The 22494-nt window shown below is 42.2% G+C and overlaps 1 protein-coding gene across 1 annotated transcript in view; it reads right to left on the reverse strand.

The window, feature by feature from the left end:
• Positions 1-22494, reverse strand: part of LOC123941165 (coiled-coil domain-containing protein 162-like) — a 132884-nt gene that overhangs the window by 98825 nt on the left and 11565 nt on the right. Inside the window, exons 5-10 of the mRNA XM_046004070.1 lie at positions 19664-19856; positions 16174-16301; positions 8457-8657; positions 7388-7509; positions 4742-4970; positions 1263-1462 (exon numbers count right to left, since the gene is read on the reverse strand). Of these exons, the coding sequence (XP_045860026.1) occupies positions 1263-1462; positions 4742-4970; positions 7388-7509; positions 8457-8657; positions 16174-16301; positions 19664-19856 (1073 nt within the window). The remainder of the gene's footprint in view (positions 1-1262; positions 1463-4741; positions 4971-7387; positions 7510-8456; positions 8658-16173; positions 16302-19663; positions 19857-22494) is intronic.

Consider the following 22494-nt stretch of genomic DNA (forward strand, 5'->3'; position numbering starts at 1 on the left):
TCCAAGTTTCCTCCTCTTATAAGAACACCAGTCATATTGGAAGAGGGCCTACCCTAATCATTTCATTTTAACTTGATTCCCTCGGTAAAGACCCTACCTTCAAATGAGGTGGCATTCTGAGGCACTGGGGATTAGGACTTGAACACACGAACCAGCCAGGGGACACAGTTCATCCCTCAAAAGTGCCTCTTTTATGAAGTTTTTCTTGATCCACTTATAAAGAATGAAATAATACATTTTCTGAGTTCCCATAGTATTTTGGTTGTATGACTAAAATATCATATTAAACTGTAGTAGAACTAACATTTAAATTGTGAGCTCCCTGAGAACAAGGATCAAAAATTATGGGGAGGCAATATCATACATGTTAATAAATATCTTAACTTATAGTTTAAATTCTGCTTCTAGTACTTTCTAGTTATGTGATCTTAGGCAAATTACTTAACTTTCTGAGCCTCTACTTCCTTGCTGGTAAAATATTGGTAAGGATATTCTAGAAATTCAATGAATGAATACACATAAAGTCCCCAGTACAGACCCTGGCCATAGCAGGTCCTCAGTAATGGTTGGTGGTAGATGATCGGACCCTTTATGTCTGTATGGCCTCTCATGAGGACTAGAACTTAACTCATACATGTTTGCAACCGACGCTCTAACTCCATATCTTTCCTGTTCATAGAACATGTCCACTTGGATGTCTTCCCATCCACCATACACTCAAACCTTAAACCTAACTCTTCAATCTTTCTGTCTCTCCTTCTTGAATCTTTCAAACCTCTGCAGGTCTGGCTACGTTCACTGACTCCTCCCTCATTTCCCTCTAGTCTCTCTACTGCTTCTGTTCTGCTATTCAACTTCATCATAATTAAGAGCAAAGCCAGTAAATACTCAGAGGGACCGTGTAGGTCAGGCCTCATACCAGGTGATGGGACACCACGGGAAGCAACATGGACACTGTTTTTGCAACCAGAGAGCTTACACCAGCGGGAAAACTGATAAACCAGTATTAAGCATCTAACTGAAAGGCAGTGTACTGAATGGAGAGGAAGCCCAGGTGCCAGGAGGAGGGCCTAGCCTAGCTGAGTGGTCAGACAGGCATGTAGGGTAGCCTGGGTGGAGAAGGAAGAAGTGAGCAAAGTGGTCATTTCAGCCATTTAGAAAGCTCACTCTGGCTGCCCTGGGGCATTGAAGGAACAAGACTTAAAGACAGGGAAACCTGCGGTCTGTTCTCCCCCACCTAGATCCTTAGTCCCCCTACTGACCGAGCTAAGTGTACACTCTCCAGACTCAATTCTATTAGCCGGTGGCGGAGGGTCACAAGTTCCAGAAGTTTCGAAAATGTCTCCAGGAGCTGCACAGAACCTTGGCTTTGGTTCTGTCCTTCGTCTACTGCAGACTTGAGAGCAAGCAGACCTATCTCCTCTAGGAGAAAGGGATCTCCCATTACTTTAGCTGAAAACAGCTGAAAGAAAACAAAAGCACTTTTAAAAACTTAAAAAAGAAAGTTCGTACATTAAGAAAAACACTGTAGGTGGCACAGCCTCTGGACCCAGATCTCCCGGGTTCAAGTCCCAGCCCTGCCACTTATAAGCCTGTGTACTTTTGCTATCTCTCAGGTCCCTCATCTGTAAAGGGGGGATAAGAATAGTAACAGTAGCTGAGAGGAACAAGTAGATAATAATTACCTAATAGGACTGTTGGGAAAGTTTAAGTGATTAATATATACAAAAGTGCCTGGTACATAGCATTCGCTGTTATCATTGTTATAAATATTTTAAGCCAAAATAAAGAACAGAAGTACAAATCCCTGATATTTTCCAAGTATTTTAGAGGCCAATCATAATAACAATTTCCTCTTCTAACTGCAGTTTCAAAATTTCTACGTGTTTTCACATCCATTACCTCACATCTATCTTCACAAGATCCCCCATGAAGTAGGAATCACAGATGCCATGATTTCCATTTCATCAGTGAGAAGTCTGAAGCAACACTGCAACTCTCCAAGGTCATACAGCAGTACCAAGAGTAGATGTACACTTCCTGATTCCAAGTTCAGTAGTTTTACAATACGCTAAGCTGCCTTTACAGTGCTCCTCATGGAAGAGCCAGCCCTGGGCAATTTTTGAAATAACCTCATTGTTCTTTAACTCCCTCCTGGCATGGTTGGCACTTCTGCTCTGACGTCTCTGGTACCCTCCCACTTACTCCCAGCAAGGACCCAGTTGGGGCCCCCCACATCTGCCTTTCCTGGCTCGGCTCCCTAAGGGTGCACCAGCTCCCTTATCTGTCCACTCATCTACCATAGGCCTGTTCTACTTGAAGATGCAATTTCTCAATTCTTGGAGTCTTCCAAAGTGATAAAGAAATGTACCAAACTAATTTCTGCATGTCTTCTGAGGGCAATACCTGCCCCATTTTTTGACCTAATGCAAAAGGTTAATCTGGGGATTTATCATTTCTGGATACAAATTTGAACCCACTTTAAAAATAATAATAATAGTTAAAACTGGCATGGCATCAATGGGAAACTAGACAGGTATCTCAAATATTCACTATGAGTTATAAGAGAATTTAAAGTACATTTAAAAGATCTGGTACCATAATACAATGTGAAAAGAATCTGGAATAACTGATAGTGAGACACTTGACTGGTAATTTTGGAATTTTGAGCCATACCCTCCTTCATACCCTCCTCTCTCTCTCTCTCTGTCTTCAGGTAGAATACTAAAGAAGTTAAATATTTTTTTTTAAAGATTTTATTTATTTATTTGACAGAGAGAGACCACAAGTAGGCAGAGAGGCAGGCAGAGAGAGAGAGAGAGAGGGAAGCAGGCTCCCTGCTGAGCAGAGAGCCCGATGCGGGACTCGATCCCAGGACCCTGAGATCATGACCTGAGCCAAAGGCAGCGGCTTAACCCACTGAGCCACCCAGGTGCCCCTAAAGAAGTTAAATATTTTTAAAATGAAATCAAAACCTTAGGAAATTAGAAAAAAGTAAGATATAGCATCTGGGAAAAGATTTGCTTTCTGGATTTAGGAAGAGAGACGAAGTTACAAAGAAAAAGATCGACAGATTTTTTTCTATATAAAATAAAGTTAAAAAAATAAAAAGACAAATAGGGAGAAATATTGCAGAAAATATGATAGACAAAAGGGTTAAAGCTTTCATTTAAGAGAACTCATGTAAGTGAACAGGAATGACATTAGGATTCCAAGAGATAAATAAAGGGAAAGAACAGAAGAGTCACAAGAAATACAGCTTGTAACAAGACTTTTGGAAGGATATTTAGTCTCAACAAATACCAAGGAAATGAAAGTTAACAGTGCAATGCCCACAGTGCAATGTTATGTATATAGAGAGATAGATATATTTGTACTTGTATAAATATATATAGACCTTATATGCTTACACCTAATACTCTATAATGTAGCATAATCGGTGCTCTTATAAATTATTGGTGGCATTTCAATATTCCAAATTGCATCCAAAGACTTAAATTTTGTTCCAGTAATTCCATTTCTAAGAATGTATTATTTAAAATATGGAAAAATCTATAAGCATGGAGATGTACCTTATAACATTTTTAATAATAATGAAAAATTAGAAACAAATTGAATGTCCAACAATAGGGAAATAGTTGGAGAAGTTGTGATTCATCCCTTGAGGGAATTATACTCATAAAGGTGAGTATAAAGACTAGGTAGCAATATGGAAAAATATATAATACAATGTTAACTAAGGAAAACAGGGGGTAGAGTATGAAGGATATGATTATAACTATGTTAACACCCATTTGAAGAAGACTTGAATTCAGAAAACACAATTATTGTGAATGCATTTGAGTGATTATATTTAGGGTAAATTTTTTTTTTTTGCTTTCTTCTTTTGCTAAAATTCTGATTATTTTTGATCAATTTAAAAATAAAGTAAAATAAAATTTTAGTTTCGGCAAGAGGGAATAGGAAGCCAAGGCAGACACATGGAAGGGATATTTTTTTGCAGCTGGGGCCCTTAAAAGTTCTCTCATCATAAAGTATGTACCCACACAGAGTAAGGTCAAATTGGAACCCAGACTCAACTGTGATAGCCTTAACAGAAAAAGAAAAGAATTAAAATCTAACTACAAATGCCAGGTAAATCACTAGGCCACAGTTTGAACCACAGAACATTAGAGCTGAAAGGGACTTTAGAGACCATCAAGTTCACTTCCATCCTCCTCTCCTCAAATACACAAACATAATGTTAGAAAATAGGAAAGGGAAGCTCAGAGAGGCTAAGAGGCGTGTTCAGAGTCACACAGGAAATTAATGGCAGGGCTGAACTTGAGTCCAGGTCCCTGACTCCTCACTCAGTACTCTCTCTCTCCTGTACCAGATCTCAGCTCAGGACAAAAAGAGGGAATTTCAGGAAGAGTCTCAGTGAAAATGAAGTATATAACTTTTAATAAAAATATATATTGTTAAAAATATATATGTATATTAGGCCCCAAAACATTTCCCACATATCTATGTACATCTCCCTTCTAATTGTAGCAGTATCCTGATAAAGTAGAAACTTTGACCAAAAATGAAAAAAGAATTACATAAAAATGTTGGCAAGGCCTAGGACTATGATCTGTCTCTGGCCAAATAGGGGAGGAACAGAGCCAAACAGAAAAACATAGCTAAGTAGTAACATCTGGGTGGAAACATTTCTTTGCCAAGGAACCCCCGCCTCCCCGACCCTCTTCAGAGAACCTACATCCCTCTGGAGTTGAGTGCTGTACCAGGACTCGGGCCTGGCCTGTGTAAGCCACGTATCCAGGGCCAGCCGCAGCACACGTCTCTCCAGCAAGGTGAAGCTGCTGGCGGATGTTGGTCTGCAGGTGTGGCGGGCCTCCTGGAGGAGGTGCTCAAGGGATCGGGGGATGAGTGATGCCAGGCCCAGGGAAGGATGGAACTCCAACAGATAAATGTTTTTCAAAGCTGGGCTTAAAAAGAGGACCAGTCAATGACAATTTTACACAATGAAGAACTTAATCTATTTCAAAAGATATTTGAATTTTTCATTTTTTAAGACTTATAAAATAGCTGCTATAATCCAGGGCATTATAAAAAATTAGAAGTTCAAAGGGGCCAAAGGGGCCATCCAGATTCCACCAGATTATACAACATGCCCTTTGCTTTAACGTGAACCCCTTTAAAAGTGGAAGCTGTAAGAGTTTATTCCTAAAAGTCCAATCTGATTCTTTTTCTTTGTTTAATTAAACTTTTTTTAAAAAAAATATTTTATTTATTTGACAGAGAGAAATCACAACTAGGCAGAGAGGCAGGCAGAGAGAGAGGAGGAAGCAGGCTCCCTGCAGAGCAGAGAGCCCAATGCGGGGCTCAGGGCTCTGTCCAAGGACCCTGAGATCATGACCTGAGCAGAAGGCAGAGGCTTTAACCCACTGAGCCACCCAGGTGCCCCTGTTTAATTAAACTTTTTCATTGTGAAACCATTTTAGATTCACATGCAATGGTAGGAAACAGTATACAGAGAGATCACATATATCCTTTACCCAGACTACCCTAATGGTTCTTAAACTGTATATGTAATGTAAATATGTATATGTAATATGTATATTAATGTAAACATTAATCGGCATTTAGTCAAATATTTGAAAACAACTTAAACATGAAAATATAACTTAAAAGTAAAAATATTAAACAAATAATTTCCATGACTGGTTTCTATATTTTTCCATGAGTCTTCATCCTTTTCCCCCAAAATGGTAATAAACAAAGAGAAATTTTAAACTCTGGACTCAGCTGCTGGAATCATTCATGTTCCCCATAAGAATGTTCTATTTTATAAATGGGTGAGACCAGAAATGAGAAAATGCTTGTCTGTCGGTATTCCTTTCAAAATAGAGGATACAGCACAAGTCAAGGGCCTTTCCATACCTACCTCGTACTAAAGAGCAGAAATACTTCTTAAACCTATGCAAATGGGATTCTTCTTTGTTCTAGGTCTTAAAAAATACAGCCCTAAGTTAGGAAAGGAATCTCATCAAGCAAATAACATTTGCTTTTGAGACTATTCTGACAGGTCTTTGTACCCATATAGTTCTACCAAGTTCTGCTAAAAACCCATTTCCTGAACAATAGAGTCTTTTCCACAGCCAGCCCCCTCCACTCCTCCCCCTCCACACAGCTGATGATCCAAGCCTGTTACAGTGAAGAAAACACTCCTGAGAAGGGGCCGTGGAGAACATGCTGTCTTGTGCCTGGAATTCCCAGGGCTCTTTCTCAAGGGATAAGGTTGGAACCTAAGCTATGAAATCCCCCAGCATCCTGCTGGTCCCCGGGAGGATTCCATAGCCCAGTGTGGCAATGTCCCACCGAAAGTGTGCACTTGACAGGAGCGTCAGGCCGTGCCTCGGTTGTTCACAACTGTGCCCTCACCTCACAGCACAGTGGCCTGAGAGCTATAGGAGCTCAACAGGTACTTGTTACATGTGGGAAGAAGCTGGACAAGTTCTCCATCCTTTGAAGGCCACAGAGAGATTGTGATCACGGGCCATGCAGATCAGCCTGGGGCTTATCACCCACTTGCCGATGCCCTCACTACCCTCCATGGCCGGGAAGGAATGGGAATTCAAACTACACATCAAGGGGGTGACTTAAAGTTATGTACCTTCTCTGAGTGATCTCGGGAAATTTAATTTGCTCCTTAAAGGGGTAGGGGTCGCAAGGTGAGTCTGCAGAAAACTTTTCGGTTTCTAGAATAAATAGTTTCCTAGAAACTAGACTAGATTCCTAGAATAAATAGATTCCTTCTTGAGACACTTTTAAGCATATCCAAGTTTCATATACACTGGCTTACGTGGTACTTCAGATTAAACCTTCAGATGACATTTTAAGAGTAACTGCTTTTTTTTTTTAATAGAACTTCTCAAGGGAATAAAGATTCTGTACCTAGTGGTATAATTTTAAATTCTAGCCTTGTGTTCTTTATTACTTACAATAATACTTTCAAAACAAATGGATATTGAGCATGCAAGAGAAACAGGGCACCCAGGTGGCTCCGTGGGTTAAAGCCCCTGCCTTCTGCTCAGGTCATGATCTCAGGGTCCTTGGACAGAGCCCTGAGCCCCGCATTGGGCTCTCTGCTCTGCAGGGAGCCTGCTTCCTCCTCTCTCTCTGCCTGCCTCTCTGCCTACTTGTGATCTCTGTCTGTCAAATAAATAAATAAAATCTTAAGAAAAAAACAAAACAAAACAGAGAGAATCCCTCTTTGAGGGCCTTTATATCCATTTCACTCATCTCCCCAAATAATTGAGAGGTACTTTACAGACTATTTAGACTTAACATCATACCCTTAACTTAGATTAAATGTAAAATGTCTAAGACAATGCCACCATACCAGCTATTGTTGATGGAAATAAGTTGTTTGCAAATTATGTTAAGGGGAAGTCCAAAGTTACTGCTATCATCTGGACGGCCTTCCTGCCAAAGCCTCTGGACATACTCCCGCTGACGTTCTATCTAGAAATGTAGCATAAAAGTTAAAATTAGAAAAGTTAAGCTTTCCCGTGGCTGTGAATTATGAGCCCTGATATGCGAAGAACAGCAGTCCTTTGCGTCCCTTCATTATTTGACTAATTTTCACCCAGACACGGTTCTGAGGATCCACTTACAGGAAGACACGCTGGTTTTTCAGTCTGAGCCCAGGGTCAGCCAAGAAAAGCAAAGGCAACCAAATTCAGACAATCTTAGGAGGCACAGGAAAACTTTCTGTCAAATAATTGACTACAAGGAAAAAATTCTAACCAGCTCTAAGGTAAATGCACTGCAACAATCCATCTCCTGCATACTTCCTGCCACTGGCTTTCCCCCCAGAGGACCTACACTGTAATTTTTCCTTTAGCGTCCTAAAAATAGCCACAACACTTAAAAATAATAATAAACCTCACTTTATACATTCATAGCTTCTAAAGGGGGTAAGTTCATCCTCCTTTCAATACCACTAAACTCTGTCATCTAGTGAAAATAAGCTTTCTAATTTTTGTGGACCATTAAATGTAATTAGGGTTGGAAACTTCCTTTTAAGACCGTAGTTATGCTTGGAATTCAACAATGCAAATGAGCTTTCAAATAAACACGCCGTTCGTGCTGCCCTAGAAAACCCGGATTCTGAACACGCGATGAAAGGAAAACACTTTTCGGTTCTGGCCTGGGTTTTCCATCGTCTTCCCACATGTGATTTTTTTTTTTTTTTTTTAAGATTTTATTTATTTGACAGAGAGAAATCACAAGAGAGGCAGGCAGAGAGAGAGGAAGGGAAGCAGGCTCTCCGCCGAGCAGAGAGCCCGATGCGGGACTCGATCCCAGGATCCCGAGATCATGACCTGAGCCGAAGGCAGCGGCTTAACCCACTGAGCCACCCAGGCGCCCCCCCACATGTGATATTTTTAAAACCCAAATGTACTTACGTGCTGATTGAGGATGCCCCTCACTAGCTCCAAGTGAAGCCTCAGACAGGTGCCCTCATCTCGGTAGGCCTTAAGGAAATAAGGGCGGCTGAGATCAAACCTCGGGCGCCTGTGCATGACGTCGGTGATCACTTGTGCTAAGGCAAACCTCTCCTCAGGGTCCAACACGTGCTGGTAGGCTTCGAAATAACTATCAAGAAGCTGCGGATAAGGTTTGTGGTCAGGGAAGAGCAGAGGCAGCCCTAGGCTCCAGCAAAGAGAGGAGTGCCCCCAATCCCCCCTGACCTTGGAAAGCCCCAGGGCATCAGCAGCAGACAGAGGGGCTCAGACCCTCTGGGTACCAGCCTGGGGCGGGCAGGGGCAGCACCAGTGCAACCCCAGGGCCCTTAGTAAACCCACAGAGGTAGGGAGGGCAAAGCAAGGAACACTCGTTTTGCCCGTGTCCCCTCTTCCTCTGCTCTCCACAAATAAGGGGGGGGGGGGATATCTAATGAATAATATAGCATCTAATCGTTATAAGCTCCAATGAGACGGGGCAGGCAATGTCACTTGGTCGGATACATTTATCTGCAATCCCATTCTCTGAAGATTCATTCTCCGCTTCCATTTTACTCCAGCACCAAACATGGAGTGGCTTCGTCCCCTCTTTTTTTTTTTTTTTTTTTTTTTTTTAATTTTTTGAGAGAGAGAGAGAGGGAGCAAGAGAGAGAGAGAGAGAGCAGGCAGGTGGGCTTCCTTCCCTCTTTTTCAAAAAAATATTTTTATTTATTTGAAAGAGAGAGAGCGCATACAAGCCGGGGGGTGGGGAAGAGGCAGAAGGAGAGGGAGAAGTAGGCTCCCTGTTCAGCGGTATGAGGCTCCATCCCAGAACCCCAGGATCATAAACTGAGCCAAAGGCAGACGCTTAACCAACTGAGCCTCCCAGGTGTCCCTTCCTCCCCCCTTTTTATGCTCAGCAGCATTTCTGACCCCTTTTCTTTAATAGTTGGCCCACATTCCACCTAGAAATGATAGGGGGTGGTAGAATGGAGGATTGCGGTAAAAGTCCCTTATCTACAGAGGCATTTATCCCAGACAGGACTCTGTTAGGAAGGGCTTCACGTCCAGAACTCTCAAAGGCATTGAGGGAACTTCTTTTCTAGTGGAGGTCACAAACCTTTTCTAAAAACCAAAGAAAGCTCCCAGACACTAACCCAGTAACCACGTTAGAGGTTTCTCAGTGTGGGAATTCAGAGAGAGACACTCTTTATTTTGCTTTTACATTTTTCTGTGACCTTAAGAATTTATGTTCTGTGTATAAATTCTGTTTGTGTGCAATTAGTCATGGTGCTAATCAGGAAAATGCTCTTGAGAGATCCCTGGGCTGGAATCCCAAACAGGGACCTAAGGGCAAGATAAGCAGTCCTGGACAGTGTAATTATGGTTCAGGGCTGTCGCACATTATATTAAATATATTAAGATGTACTCACATCCCAATCAAATACTTTCCTGTAAAAAGGTTCAATGTTATTCATAATCTTGCTTTTTAAGTTCTTTGGCTACGAGCAACACACTGAATTAGTGATAGGCTATGATTTCTGGGCAGTATATATTCAGAGGTTCTTATGAAGTGAGAAATCTGATCTATAAATTTTCAAATGTAATGAGATGTTTAGAATGCTCAGTTACCACATTTTTACATTTTGCTGACACGTAATTAAGCATTTCTTGATAATAATTTTGTATTTTCTTTTCATATTTCAGAGTCATGCATGTGTTTTTTCCTCAAATTGCAAACATTTTTTCTTTTCTTTTCTTTTTATTTTCAGCGTAACAGTATTCATTGTTTTTGCACCACACCAAGTGCTCCATGCAGTACATGCCCTCCCTATTACCCACCACCTGGTTCCCCAACCTCCCTCCCCCCGTCCCTTCAAAACCCTCTGGTTGTTTTTCAGAGTCCATAGTCTCTCATGGTTCATCTCTCCTTCCAATTTCCCTCAACTCCCTTCTCCTCTCCATCTCCCCATATCCTCCATGTTCTTTATTATGCTCCACAAATAAGTGAAACCATATGATACTTGACTCTCTCTGCTAAATTGCAAACATTTTCAATGGAACATGCAAAGCTCTTAGGTCCTAAATACTGAGTCCACATTGCCTGATGGATAAGTCGGCTCTGACTGGAAGCTTCTAAGGCTTTATTCCATTCATTCCACAGCAGAATATATTCCTTTCCTCTGCGGATCTAATCCAGCAGATCCTCCCTTTGAGTTTTTGCTCAAGATGTCCCTCCCCAGTCTTTTTTTTTTTTTTTTTTTTTTGACAGATAGACATCACAAGTAGGCAAAGAGGCAGGCAGAGAGAGAGATAGAGGAGGAAGCAGGCTCCCTGCTGAGCATAGAGCCCGAAGCTTGGGCTCAATCCCAGAACCCTAGAAACATGACCTGAGCTAAAGGCAGAGGCTTTAACCCACTGAGCCACCCAGCTGCCCCCCTCCCCAGTCTTCTTTCACTAGCTCCTCTTAGGCAGGTTTCAGTGTTCTGGAAGGTGTCAGCTCCCATTGTAGCCATATCACCAAAGTCACATCGGCTTGCCCAGTGTGTGCCTTTAATTGGCAGCAAGGAGTGAATTGTTGAGGTTACAATTTCTACAAACCTGACAGCCCAGCACACTTTGATGTGCATCAGAGAAAGAGTGTGTCTTATTTCCTTGGGTGTTGGTCTTCCCCGTGGCGTAAGGCCAGGAATTCAGCCCTCCTCTTAACAATCTAAGAAATTTCCCAAAAGGAGACAAGAGTCCCTCTTTTTGTCTGGAGCCCAGAGCTAAGAATGCAAAAACAGAAAGAACTGAGAAGGTATAGGCCCCACTTGAATACAGGTGACAACAGGGCAGGAGGCAAAGGGGAGTAAAGGACCCACGTGGAAGGAAAAGCCAGGAGCGTCTCTGTCTTGCCACTCATGGCTTCCAAGTTTCCGGAAAGAGGGAGACACTCGAGAATCAGTAGCAGACCGGGAATCAAATACTGCCTTATTAATAGATGTCCAGTATCTGGCTTTCAGTGCTAAAGCACAAGGAGGGAGAGCCTGGGGCACTTTACTTAGCATGTGGTTTTGCAGAATACCCTTTGGGAAACATTGTCTAAGGGACCTTAGGTCAACCTTAGTACAAAAAGGAAAACACCAAAGGAGGCTAAAAGCTCAGAACACACAAGGCGTTCTGCAGGTTAGAGACCCACATATCTCAGAGTGAGAAATGAAGGAAGGTAGAGATTGCCAGGCCTTTAAGTGAGTCCCAGGGAAAATGAAGCCAGCAGGGTGATCTAAATTACCTGTCCCCCTGCTGAGCTCTCCTCTAGAATAGCATTCAATGATTAAATACCAGAAGACAAAGCAGAAATGAAGGAGTGGTGGGTAAGACAGATGTCACTCAATAGCCTGGAGTCGGGGGAAATCAGAAAAGAAAAATTACTTCCCTAAATCATTCTGGACTAACTTGAACCTTTTTGACTGGGCCAAGGCAATCCCAGGAGCCGGTTTATAGCATTTATATGCCTTGACCTGTTTTTTTGGTACAAAGCGTCCTATTGTTTGGCTATTTGGCAAAAGGTCGTGGGGGGAGAGTTCTTGCTGGTGATTTCAATCTGCTGATACCAGGTTGCAGAGGTTGGCACTAAAAGGCCAAGCTCACTTGTGTTGTTCATAAGATTGCCAGATTTAACAAATAAACCTACAGGTCATCGAGTTCCATTTGAATTTCTGATAAACAACAAACAACTTATTTAGTATAAGTATGTCCCAGATACTGTCACGTTTTACTTGGCAGCCCAAGCTGTTGAAAAGGAAAACGTGGCTCTCTTTTTTACATTGAATAGGCTTTCTCAAGCATTGACTTCAACCTCAAGATGCTCTCAGATGGGCCCTTACATAATTTTATTATTAATTCTTTCCCAACAGGGGTAAGATCATGATCTTTCTGCTTCACAAGGTTCTATTTATGATCTGTTTGCTAACTGGCCCATTTCCATTGAAACTCTGGGCTGGTATTTGTCTAAGAAGTCTTCCTAGCCTGTCAAATGTCACCTGTGTGTGTCAAGGGCCAACTCTCAGGCAAAATAATATATGGTACACACTGATGGGAAGTCTTAAATATTGGAGAAAATAGAGGAAAAAAAAAGCAAAAATGAATAATCTCAAACCTGACTGTGTTTGTATTATTTTTACCCCAAACTCTATATTCTGGGACTTAAGAAACTTTAAAAAATAGCACTTTAGGTCAAATGAAAGTGCAAAAGAGAACATCAATGCTAGGCACAATCTGTCACAGTTTTGTTTTGTTTAAGTGCTCCAAACATTTATTCAAACTACCCTGAAAAATGTGTCCTCTGGTGATTGTAGACAGAATTAGCATTTGGGCCACGTGTCCCTTAGTGGCTGGTACAGCTGATTCCTGGCTTCTCTAAGAGTTCTTAATCCACCTAAATTCATATCAGCTCTAATTTTATGAATGTTTATACATAATATGGTTACTTTAAGGATTTAAGACAACCCAGTGTGTTTGAGCAATTCCTAACTCTGGTGATTCCAATATATTTAACAATCAAAAACAGCTGAGCAAACTTGGCAGGAGAATCAGTACTGGGAGAAATCAATTGTACTCTAGATAAAAATATGGTTTATCCATTAAAAATAGGCTCTTTTGACAGAATTTCTGATTTAGAAGGCCACACTTTCACAGTTTTGGCATAGATGGCTCAGTTTTTATAAAGAACGTATTGTCAGGGTGAGAAAGGAGGGAGACATTTTCAATGATTGTTTTTTTTTAAGTTAAAATAATTTCATTTACCATAGAAGAAACTAGTGGAGAGCCCTGGTAGCTTAGCACAGAATGAAGCATGGGCCAAAGTGTGGAGAAATCCATTTGTTTTTCAGTCCTCTTTGTCCTTCTATCCTTCTCTGGGCACTGAGTCCTGCCTGGGGCCTCTGTAGGAAGCCTAGGAGCCCTGAAAGGGGAGGCGGGGAGAGAGAGTCCAGAAAAGGGGGGCTGCTAAAAACTCATGTCTGGACCAATAAACTTGTTGAGTTTAGAGATTATCTTATTTATTTTTAATGTGGCCTTTTCAATTATTACATTCTGAGTCTGATGCCGACGCAAACTCTGCGGAAGCCAGTTCCCCTTGAAAAGAGGAACAGTATTCAAAGCCCAAGGCTCCCACCCTTTAAGCCCAGCCAGGTGTTTTCAAAAATTGGGTGACCTACATCTCTATGAGTAACAGACCAGAAAGTAGACGAAATGGTAAACTATCTAATCTACTAGAAAAACAGTTCAAAGAAAACCTTCCCACTTCCCCATCTTCTGACCACATCACAGTGCACTGTAAGCTGCCTTCCACCCCCACACCTCTTCTGAGAGTCCTACGAAGCTGGCAATGACCCTGATGACTGACCCTACTGCCCCCGTCTTCAGGAGTCACTTTTTTTGATGTTTCTCTGCACTCCACACTAGTAACTATCCTCTCCTACTTAAAAAAAAAAAAAAAAAAATCTCCTTAGTGGCTTTCATCACACTATTCCTTCCTTTTTCCTGCAGTTTCCTTGGCTTCCTCTTTTTCATCTTGTAGATTCTTTTTTTCTTTTTTTTTTTTAAGATTTTATTTATTTATTTATTTAACAGAGAGAGAGAGAGAGAGAGAAAGAGAGAGAGAGAGAGATCACAAGTAGGCAGAGAGGCAGGCAGACAGGGAGGGGGAAGCAGGCTCCCCGCTGAGCAGAGAGCTGATGCGGGGCTTGATCCCAGGACTCTGAGATCATGGCCGGAGCTAAAGGCAGAGGCTTAACCCACTGAGCCACCCAGGCGCCCATATAGATTCTTATTCTATGCCCTTCCTACAATTTCGGTGTTACCCAGGGCTGCATCTCAGACATCTCTGGCTTTTCCTAGTCATTTGATTCATTACTGTGGTTCAATGTTCACTTCCATACCTCAGCTCATACCTGCTCCTGACTTTCAAACCTCCAGCTCCCACAGAACATGCACACCTGTTTTAGCAAACTCTCCTCACATGCCTGTTGCCACAAACTCAGTAATACTATCTTCCCCTCTAAAGTGCCCCTCCTCCTGCATTCCATTGCAGTTAATAGCCTCCTCCCTGACCCTGAGAAAGTCATTTTTAATTCCTTACTCTCTCACCCCAACATCCAGTCTTCAAATCCTGCCATGTCCATTTCTGCAAAGATTTCTCGAGCCTGCCCCTTCCTCCTGTTCTCACTCTTCCATCCCTGGGGTAGGTCCCCTCCTACCTCTCCAGGTCACTGTTGCAACAAGGGCACCTGTTTTCTGCAAGAGCTCTACTCTAATCCATTCTCCACACTACTACCCGAGCAGCTGTTGAAAACAGGGCTACGATCATATTTCGCCTTTGCTAAAACTTACTAATGACTCTTTTTTTGCTTATAAAATACACTGTAAATGTGGATTAGCAGGCCTTTCACAGCTGTACCCAAACACGTACTCTGCTCATTTCTCATCATGCCTTCACGGCTAGTCATAGTAGCCTTCTTGTCCCCCAGTTCACACCTCCCTAACATCCCTCATGCTGCTTCCCTCGCTTAGGAATTTTTCCTTCTCTGACAGACAACATCTTACTCATCTCTTAGGAGCAGGATTCACTATCTCTTCCTCTGCGAAAACTTGCCAACATTTCCTTTACTCTGGTAGCCCCCCACAGGGCAAATTGCTCCCTCCACTGTGGTCTCTGGGGATTTCACGTGTGCCTTAGTTGTAAGTTGTCCATCACGGGCTTGTAGTTTTTACTTAAGAGATGGGATCAAGTTCTATAGACTAGAAATTCCTTAAAGGTAGATTACCTTCTTGTATTTCTCCGTAGGTTCCTAATGTCTGGATAGTACCTGGTGCAGGGTAAATACTTAATGACTGATGGATAAACTCCCAACAGTTGGTGACCACAGAGGGGCTCATAATCCATGCCGAGTTCACAGATGAAGCGCAGTGTTTCATTTATTACTGGGATGTGAACCATTGGTGATGCGATGATGAATTTAGCAGCCTTCTGTTTCGTTGCTTTAAACTCACCCTCATAACTTGCTGCACTGAGCATACCTCACCCAGCTGCTTGCCCCACAGGTGGTATATTTCTAAAGGCTCTAATAAGGTCAGTTTGTCTGTGTTGAGCAGAATGAGGCTTGTCCCTGACAGGACAAAGAATGTGAATGGAACCCTCACCCGTTCTCACTAAACACATATATAAAAGCCTGAATTATACAGACCTCTAGCAAATGATGCCTGTAAGATAAAGAGGTATCCTTCCCATTTTATTTTTTTTAAATATTTATTTATTTGACAGAGATCACAAGTAGGCAGAGAGGCAGGCAGAAAGAGAGAGGAGGAAGGAGGCTCCCTGCTGAGCAGAGAGCCCGATGCGGGGCTCTATCCCAGGACCCTGGGATCATGACCTGAGCCGAAGGCAGAGGCTTTAACCCACAGAGCCACCCAGGCACCCCTTTCCCATTTTATTTTTTATTAACAAGGAACCACAGTAAAGAAAATAAAATGTATTATTCACATCCTGACAACCAGCTGAGAGGATTTAAATAAAATAATTATTTATTTTATTAGGAGACTGCCTAAAAGCCCCACTGAGTTTTTTTCATCTCTGTTTTTTCAATACTGGCTTTGTGAGAAATGTTTAACAGATGTTTTGTTTTCTAGGGGAAAATACCTGGCGCTTGTTTTCTAGAAGGGCTGCTTCCCAAGTCCACATGTCATACAGCACAGCAAATCTGTCCACACTTGCATGGGCCCGTCCCCAGTCCTGGCCAGTATTTGACTCGCTGCCCTCTTTGTGACCTGGAAGAGAGAAGGGGATGAGAATGACCAGAGACAGGCCTTTCCATGAAGCTACTCTTATTAGAAAAGCAGCCCTTGAACTGTCAGCCCCATCTCAGGAATGAAAACACTGAATCAGTCTCAGGGATTCCTAAGAATCAGCTGGAGGGCCACTGGCAAAGACTGGGACATACTTGTTGACTTCTGAGTCAGTAGAGGTTTTTGTCTTTACTCTTCAATTTTAGTTTTAAAGACTAATTTTAGAAATGTAACCAAAATTCAGTTAATATGAAATCTTCACTAAAATGTCCTCAGCCCTATAATTTAAAGGCCAAACACACATTTCTCCTTCTCTAAAAACAGGTCCCTGGTGGTTTAACAACAAACCCAGTTTAACCTGCTATTTCAAGTGATGTTAGCCAAGTAAAAACTCTTCAGAGACGTTTCTAAGATATCCCTTAATTGGGTTAATTACTAACTTAAATCAATAAAGGTAATCATTGTAATTATTCTGTTAAAATATTTTCTCACTACATGAATGTTAATTTGCAGCATCAGCATGATTATTGCTTTTAATATTTGAGTGTTCTAGTTCAGAATGAAATATCAAAAAAGTAAGAGATTTTCAGGTGCTGAACTTTGAGTTCAATAATTATATATGATGGGTATCGAACAAGAGAAAGATTTTGATCAGGAATTTCTCAAGCGCAGTTGGGAAATCATTTCACAATGGATAACTACAAACTGATGAGTTCAGCTGAAGGAAGCTCATGGGGCTAATGACTACTGACTGTTTCCATCAAATTAAATTCTTAGCAGCTTGAAATAGTTGCATTGGATTATAAATGAGTATCAATAGAAGTGATACATTAGTATGAAGAATAAAGTAAAGACAAAAGCCAAACGCTGCAATTAAATGCTCTTGGAATGTTGGATGACATCAGAGCATCTCATGATTCAGACACCCAATGGTCTGTGGCAAAGAGGGCAGAGTTCAAGCCAATGTTAAATGAATTCTGTCTGGCTCTAAAAGGTTAACTGTCAAACATTCTTTGAACAGCATTTTATATCAATATGAAAATGAATTATTCTTCATTACTATCTACATAATTACAAAATAGCACAAATTCTTGCTAAATTTCCTTTTAGGTGTTGCAATGTGTCTAGAAACTCTTAAGCTCTTTCCAAATCAAATGCCAGCATTGTCATATTATTCCAGAAGGATTACTCTTTCCTCACCTATTTCTAAAACTGGATACATTTGAGTGATGCCAAAAGGATGTGGAGAATACATATTACATAGGTTATTTGATTATCCTGAGTAATGATTTCTCCCTTTGGTGCTTATCTGGCATTATCCTACCCAGATCTTCTTGCATCCTGGTGTTTTTTGTTTTTTTTTTTTATCAGGAACCCAGGGATGTGTCTGCTTCTAATTGCTGCTTGCCCAAGGTCAATCCTTTTTTTTTTTTTTTCTTTTGGTTGTTGCTTAAGTGGGATTGTGTGTTGCTTAAGCTGGTGATCCATACTTGGATGGATCATGGATTTAGCTAAACAAAAGCTAAACATACTTGGATGATATTGATGATGAGATGGACCCAGAGATAGAAGAAGCTTATGAAAAGTTTTGTTTGGAATCAGAGCGTAAGCGAAAGCAGTAAAGATAAATTTCAACACATCAGTTTTATAAAGCAGTTTAGGTTATGGTGATTTAGCAGAACACAGGAAAATGTGTCACACTTATACCAAATTAAGGATGTTGAGTTATGTTACTAATGTATGCAACTTTAATTTTGTTTAACACTATCTGCCAAAATAAACTTTATTCCCTATAACTTAAAATGTGTATATATATATATATATATAATAGTTTATTATGTACAGTTAATTCCACTGTTTTGGCTGCAATAAAATCGATTTTGAAATAAAAAAAAAAACAAAACACCTTCACTTGCTTACTTGCTTCACTTGCTTACTTTGCTTCCCTCAGGGCCTGGCATGACAGCCCTTGTATCCAGTGAGTAATGCAGAAATGCCATTGAGGAACGAGTGAGTCTCAACAACAGTAAGAATTATAATCAAGCTTTGAAAGAATAGTTCCAGTCTCCAACGAGAAGAGGGACTTGAGTTGGAAACAGGACCGTATCTTTTCTTTTCTTTTCTTTTTTTTTTCTTTCATGTTTTTTTTTAATTTTCATTTTATTTATTTTTTTCAGTGTAACAGTATTCATTCTTTTTGCACAACACCCAGTGCTCCATGCAAAACGTGCCCTCCCCATTATCCACCACCTGTTCCCCCAACCTCCCACCCCTGACCCTTCAAAACCCTCAGGTTGCCCCAACCTCCCACCCCTGACCCTTCAAAACCCTAGGAACAACGGCAAAGGCAAGGGAACCAAGGGCAAAAATGAACTATTGGGATTTCATCAAGATCAAAAGCTTTTGCACAGCAAAGGAAACAGTTAACAAAACCAAAAGACAACTGACAGAATGGGAGAAGATATTTGCAAACGACATATCAGATAAAGGGCTAGTATCCAAAATCTATAAGGAACTTAGCAAACTCAACACCCAAAGAACAAACAATCCAATCAAGAAATGGGCAGAGGACATGAACAGACATTTCTGCAAAGAAGACATCCAGATGGCCAACAGACACATGAAAAAGTGCTCCACGTCACTCGGCATCAGGGAAATACAAATCAAAACCACAATGAGATATCACCTCACACCAGTCACAATGGCTAAAATTAACAAGTCAGGAAATGACAGATGCTGGCGAGGATGTGGAGAAAGGGGAACCCTCCTCCACTGTTGGTGGGAATGCAAGCTGGTGCAACCACTCTGGAAAACAGCATGGAGGTTCCTCAAAATGTTGAAAATAGAACTACCCTATGACCCAGCAATTGCACTACTGGGTATTTACCCTAAAGATACAAACATAGTGATCCGAAGGGGCACGTGTACCCAAATGTTTATAGCAGCAATGTCTACAATAGCCAGACTATGGAAAGAACCTAGATGTCCATCAACAGATGAATGGATAAAGAAGATGTGGTATATATACACAATGGAATACTATGCAGCCATCAAAAGAAATGAAATCATGCCATTTGTGACGACGTGGATGGAACTAGAGCGTATCATGCTTAGTGAAATAAGTCAATCGGAGAAAGACAACTATCATATGATCTCCCTGATATGAGGACATGGAGACCGTATCTTTTCTAAAGCAGGTGCATATTGGGGAGATGCATGTGCTTACTGAATTTTCAGATACTCTTGGATCTGCATTTCTATTTTGAAGCAGAGGGTGTTAAATGGAGCCCTTAGTGTTCATGGTTTGTTCAGCTAGTTGATTTTTTCAAAATCTGGCTTCTGACCTTTTTCTTTCTCGATATAATGGCTGGCCACGAGTAGCAGCTCTGCCTCGAGCTCCTTCAGATCACTCAAGGCTTCATCGTACATGATATGTACTCCGTGCGGGTCCTGCGTGTAGACGGACGCAGCCCCCATGCTGTAGTAGTCGTCCTGGTTCTCCACTTCCGAGAACTCCATGAATTGGACACTGTGGACCTGGGGCAAAGAAAGCCAAGCCCAGAAGTTACCGGAAAAGGGAGAGCTGTCTGTATTTTGCCAGCCCAAACGGACCACACTGCAGCTCCTGCTCTCAGGCAGTGAGCTGTCCGCACGGAGCTGTACCTGCCGAGTGTATAAAGCACTGTATGTAGAGAAGGGGATATTAGCAAGGAATGTGGCAGGGAAGGGTAATGAGATGGATAAGTAGCTGATTAAGTTTTTTGCTGATTAATTCAGGGCTACCTGGAAAAAGGCTGGCTATAGAGCTGAGTGTACAGGACGTCTCTGAGGTCAGGGTGCCTGTGTTCAGGTCTCACCCTAGGTCAGGCCCTCAGCTACTCTTAGCCTCTGTTTCCTCATCCACAACACGGGGACAGTGGAGAGACCACAACAGTTGTTTTAGGGGGCATGTGACACTGAAGCACTTGAGATCTACATGAGCTGTTAAAGGTTCTTATTTTAATTCTATAAATACTTGAAAAATGTGTGAATATTGTCTCGTGTCTTGGTAAAATACTGAATTGAGTAGCGCCCCCCCCCCCCAAATTCATGTCCACCTGAAACCTGTGAATGTGACCGAATATGGAAGCGGAGTCTTTGCAGATATACATAGGTTTAAGATGAGCTCATACTGGGGGATGGGGCGGCTAATCTGGTGACTGATGTTCTTATAGAAAGAGCAAAATGTGGAGATAGATAGGTAGAGGAGAAGGCCATGTGAGGACAGAGACTGAGATGGGAGTGAAGTATCCACAAGCCAAGGAAGGGCAGGTGACCCCCAGGATTACTAGCAACGGCCAGATGCTAGGAGAGACAAGGAAGGAACTTCTCCCGGACACTTTGGAGGGAACATGACTGACACTTTGATTTTGGGCTTGTGACATCTGGAACTGTGACAGAATAAAGTTCTCTGCCAGCTGTTATGAGCCACTCCCTTTGTGGTGTTTTGATATGGCAGCTCCAGGAAACGAATATAAGGAATCTGGGTATTCCATTCACATTTTTTCTTAAATGACTGCAGAATCGTGGCATCCTGAGAATCATTAACCTAATAACAATTCTCATAATTTCAAACTTCACTCTGGCCAAGCCTCTGAATTCACTCCCCCCACCCCCAAAGACTCCCTTCAGTGTCTCTACAGAAGCCCCAACAACCCCGTTCATCCACCCCCCAAACCCCCCAAACCCCTCCACCCCTGCCCCCCACCCCCACCTACACAAAGCCACTGCTCCCACACCTCTCTCCTCCTGCTTCTTCCTGTACTGCAGGGAACGACTCTGGTCCCCTTCTCTGTGGCCATTCTGTCCCACCTCCAAGCATCCCTGCGCCTTCTTGGACACACAATTCCTCTCAATCAGCTATTTCTCAACGGACACTGAAACAGGCTCACATCCCTCTTGCCCTTCGCCAGGTTCCACCTCAGGTTTCTCCTCCTCCTCACCATCCAATCTCCCAAGATGCCATCTGCATTCACTGTGCCCGCTTCCTCCCCTCCTACTCCTCACTCGTTCCCATCCAGCTCCTGTCTCCAGCAAAACAAACCACCTTCACTAAGAAAAACAGTGATTTTTCTCCACATCCAGCAGACTTTCTTTAGTCATCTTACGCAATGTCTCAGGAGCATGTGACCCAGTTCTGCACTCCCTGCTTTCTTGACTCACTCTCTTCCCTGGCTTGGGGGGACTCCACATTCTCCTTGCTCTCACCCACTTTCCAGCCATCCCTGAGGTGCATTTTTCTCTGTCAGGTCATTAAGTAGTAGCCACACTTGAGCCCGTGTCTTAGGAACTCATCTCTTCCTCCTATGCTCCTTCCGTAGGACATAGTACCATTTCACGGTTGAGATTAGGGACCATTTGCTCCCTAATTGATATCTGTAATTCAGACCTCCTAGAGCTCCAGATCCACATATCCAAATGACCTATTTGGCATCTGTTCCCAGGCATCTCAAAGGCCCCTCACATTTACCATGATCAAATCATGTGGTCTTTTCCCACAAACCTAGGCCACCTCCAACTTCCCCATTTTAGTAAATACCACCACCACCAAGCCACTTCCTCTTGCATGAATCATTCCTCACACCACCTGCCTCACCCTACATGTCCAGTCTATCCTAACTCCTGTCGATTTGACTTCCTATCTCTCAAACCCATCACTTCTCTGTATCTCCACCACCCACCATTCTAGTCCAAGCTGTTATTAGCTTTCATTCGGACTAATCTCAGAGTTTCTAGGTGTAGTTTTTGGGGCTGGATACAGTCTGGCCCCTGCCAACCTCTTGGACCTCATTTCATTCCACTGTCTCTATACTTCCATCCTGATGGACCTGGGCCTGGCCCTCTTCTGAATGGGCAGAGCTCTTCATGCCTCTGGGACTCATGCATACTACTGCATCCATCTCTCACCTCCTCTTTCCTTGGTAAGTACCTACCCTATCCAAGAGTCCATTTAAATAATACCCCTCTGGAAGCTTTCCTTATATCTCCAGGCAGAGCTGAGTGTTTCTCCCAATGACTTGTCTAACTCCATTATAGCACTCAGCTCATGGCCATGCTAGACTTTTGGCTCATCTACTCCTACAGGCTGTAAGCCCGTCATTCATTCATCCCTTCATTCAGTCATTCATTCCACAAA

Source organism: Meles meles, chromosome 5, assembly GCF_922984935.1.
Source record: "Meles meles chromosome 5, mMelMel3.1 paternal haplotype, whole genome shotgun sequence".
Classification (NCBI taxonomy): Eukaryota; Metazoa; Chordata; class Mammalia; order Carnivora; family Mustelidae; genus Meles; species Meles meles.